Source organism: Oryza brachyantha, chromosome 9 (assembly GCF_000231095.2).
Source record: "Oryza brachyantha chromosome 9, ObraRS2, whole genome shotgun sequence".
Lineage (NCBI taxonomy): Eukaryota > Viridiplantae > Streptophyta > Magnoliopsida > Poales > Poaceae > Oryza > Oryza brachyantha.
Window position 1 is genome coordinate 1226971 of NC_023171.2, and position 3503 is coordinate 1230473.

The 3503-nt window shown below is 52.2% G+C and overlaps 1 protein-coding gene across 1 annotated transcript; it reads left to right on the plus strand.

The window, feature by feature from the left end:
* Positions 1–835: 835 nt before the first annotated feature.
* Positions 836–2802, plus strand: LOC102704204 (UDP-glucosyltransferase UGT13248-like). The gene is made up of 2 exons (XM_006664873.3): positions 836–1673; positions 1775–2802. The coding sequence occupies exons 1-2, from the start codon at positions 975–977 to the stop codon at positions 2504–2506; spliced, it is 1431 nt and encodes a 476-aa protein (XP_006664936.2). The 5' UTR covers positions 836–974; the 3' UTR covers positions 2507–2802.
* The last annotated feature ends 701 nt before the right edge of the window (positions 2803–3503 follow it).

Here is a 3503-nt window from a genome sequence, read left to right on the forward strand (position 1 = left end):
GCTCTCTCATATCACCCTATTTAAGTAGAGATTCATTCCCATTAAAAACTAAGGGTATTAATCCTGTTAACAACTTTAATGGGATTAAATGAGCGTATAGCCCATTAATCTAACACATTATTCTTCCTAAAGAGTATAGATGGGCAACTATGCATGATCGGGCCCGTGCCGAAGTACGTAGGGCCGTGTTGTGTTGGCCCACGGATGGCATCGGCGACCCAGGCACGACCCAATACCACTCGGGCCGTGCTGGCCCGGCCCAAAGTCTATATTCCACCCTCACTTCTTTGGGCTGTTAAAATAAGTCTATTTCCGCTCTCTCTTCTTTGGATTGTGTTATATATTGCTAAAATAAGTCTAGTTTACATACTTCTCTTTTTGGGCTAGAACTTATATGAATAAATTAAGTCTATTTAAGGTCCGCAAATATTTTTTTATTGAATCGGGCTGTGCCGGGCCGGCCCACCATGCGAGGGTGCGGCCCATGCATGACACTGGTCGGGTCGTGCTATGCTTGGGCCGGGCCGGGCCTTATGGCCAACTATCCTAAAGAGTGCGATGACCGTTGTATGTACCAACTAGTTTAACTCTAAATTTTAAACCGATAAAAAAAATAAGGACAACCCACATATACTCCATCATAACAAATGCTCCATGTGTCACTTCTCTTGTAAACTTGCATCACCTAGGGATGTCCTACTCGATCGACTAAAACTAAAGAGGGACCTAGAAAAGAGGATAACGGCTGCAAAACTTATAAATTGATAGTAATCACGCATGCCATTACTCAAGCCTTGCTGCACAATAATGTTGGTGAAGCGAAATTACATTTGTGAACTTCATTTTTGACAATATTAATTCGACAATTTTAAGCTGAAAATTAGGTAGTAAATCGCGAGCTCGTCACTGAGAAAAGTACTACACTGACGCAAGCACAGTATAAAAACCATCCAAGATAGCCGGGTTGCTCGTGCATGCATTCTAGTTATCACAGCTCACAGCTAGTGCCAGCCATGGCGAGCTCAGAGCACAGCGGCATCCACGTCGTGCTGCTCCCGTACCCTAGCCAAGGCCACATCAACCCGATCCTCCAGTTCGGCAAGCGTCTCGCCGGCCATCGCGGCGTCCGGTGCACCCTTGCCGTGACACGGTTCATCCTCGGCCAGGGCGAGGCGTCCACGGGCGACGTCCACGTCGCTGCCTACTCCGACGGCTGCGATGCCTGCGGCTTCCGCGAGGCCCGCGACGCCGACGACTACCTGTCCAGACTGGAGTCGGACGGGTCGGACACCGTCGACCGGCTCCTCTGCTCCGAGGCCGAGCAGAGGCGCCCGGTGCACGCGCTGGTGTACGACTCCGTCCTGACCTGGGCGCCGCGTGTGGCGACGCGCCACGGCGCGGCGAGCGCGGCTTTCTTCACGCAGGCGTGCGCGGTGAACGTGGTGTACGAGCACGTGTTCGAAGGCCGGATCAAGCTACCGCTTGCCGCCGGCGAGGAGCCGCTGCAGTTGCCAGGCCTGCCAGTCGACCTCAGGCTGGACGAGCTGCCGACGTTCTTGGCCGACACGAAGGGGGACAGCCCGGCGTACCTCGACCTGGTCGTGAACCAGTTCAAGAACCTGGACATGGCCGACCATGTCCTCGTAAACTCCTTCTATGAGCTGCAGCCACAGGTAATACGTGCTAGCTACTGAGCTCACTATAAATTTGTCCATGGCGTGCAAGCCCCAGGAAAAAATAAATGTGGTTTGCGAGTTGTCGTACGTGATGGTAGGAAGCGGAGCACATGTCGTCGGCGTGGCGAGCCAAGACGGTGGGACCGACCGTGCCGTCAGCGTACCTCGACAACCGCCTCCCGGACGACAGGGCGTACGGCTTCCACCTCTTCGCGACGGCGACGGAGACGAAAGCCTGGCTGGACGCAAGGGCGGCGCGGTCCGTCGCGTACGTCTCCTTCGGCAGCGTCGCGGAGCCGAGCCCGGCGCAGATGGCCGAGGTGGCGGAGGGCCTGTACAACACCGGCAAGCCCTTCCTCTGGGTGGTCAGGGCGTCGGAGACATCCAAGATACCGGAAGACTTCGCCGGCAAGGTGGCGGCGGAGGCGGGGAGGGGGCTCATCGTGGCGTGGTGCCCGCAGCTGGAAGTGCTGGCGCACCCGGCCGTCGGGTGCTTCGTGACGCACTGCGGGTGGAACTCGACAACGGAGGCGCTGAGCGCCGGCGTGCCGATGGTGGCGGTGCCGCAGTGGTCGGACCAGACGGTGAACGCCATGTACATCTCGGACGTGTGGCGCGTCGGCGTGCGGGTGCGGCCGGACGGCGAGGGGGTGGTGAGGAAGGAGGAGTTGGCGAGGCGCGTGCGGGAGGTGATGGAAGGCGAGAGGAGCGAGGAGTACGTGAGGAACGCGGCGGATTGGAAGGAGAAGGCAAGAACAGCCATGAGCGAAGACGGCAGCTCGGACAAGAACATCGTCGAGTTCCTCACCAAAATTGGAATGAAGATTTAGGCATTGAGACCCACAGAGTCGTCCACTATCATATTTCTCTCGGTTAATCGTTCCAGCTTCATGTTTCCCGTTACAATAAGGTGAATAAGAACGAGTTCAATGATATTGCCGACAGAGTCCTTGCTTCTTTGCTGTCCAGATCTAGAGACAATGGTACGATGGGGCTCGCTCCCAGACGACGGTGGAGATGAGGGACCGTGTTGTCGGACAACCAAGAGATGCTGACAGGCCCCATGCGTCTCACATGGAGCTCTTGGCCGACACGACGTTGAACTCACCGCCGATCAAGATCGCAAGGTGACAGAGGGGTGGGGGGGGGGGGGGGGGGGCGGGGGATTAGTGAGGAAGAAGAGATTATCTCAATGGGGCCTACTTTTTTTTTTAGTTAATTATAGTGCCAATAGACACCAGGTCAGATGAAAATACACACCACGTAGGATGAAGCTGTTATTGAAACCAGCTGTGGAAGTAACGTGAATGGTTTTGATAGTTGAGGGACTCCCCTTATCTAGTTTTGTGATTGAGGGAGCGAAACCAGACTCTGACAATAGTTGGGATGCAGTTTTTTAAGTACACGGGTGGATATTCACCTGTTACTTACATGGCATCTAAATAGTCATCAAAAAATATAAAAAAAATTGGTAAGATAGATTAATATGAGTTATATCACTACATAAACATGTAAGTTTAAATTCGACTTCTACATGTGGTAACAAAAATAATTGTGAATGTGCATATACTAGTTTCAGTTTATTTTTGTTTTTTATGCTACAACTTGTAGAAGTTGAATTTAAACTTGCATGCTTGTGTAGTGATATAACTCATATTAATCTATCTTGTCAAATGTTTTCATATTTTTTTGATGACTATATATTTAAATAACATGCAAGCACACGGATGGACATCCACCACGTGCTTAAAACAGTTTCCCCAATAGTTGGAGGACACATAGTAGACTTTTTTTCCGATGGCAAATCTGCAACGTGCCAACTCCTAC

Coding starts and splice junctions, on each gene's coding strand:
- LOC102704204 (XM_006664873.3), top strand. CDS start 975: ATGCATTCTAGTTATCACAGCTCACAGCTAGTGCCAGCCATGGCGAGC. Junction 1,674..1,774: donor TCTATGAGCTGCAGCCACAG/GTAATACGTGCT, acceptor ACGTGATGGTAG/GAAGCGGAGCACATGTCGTC.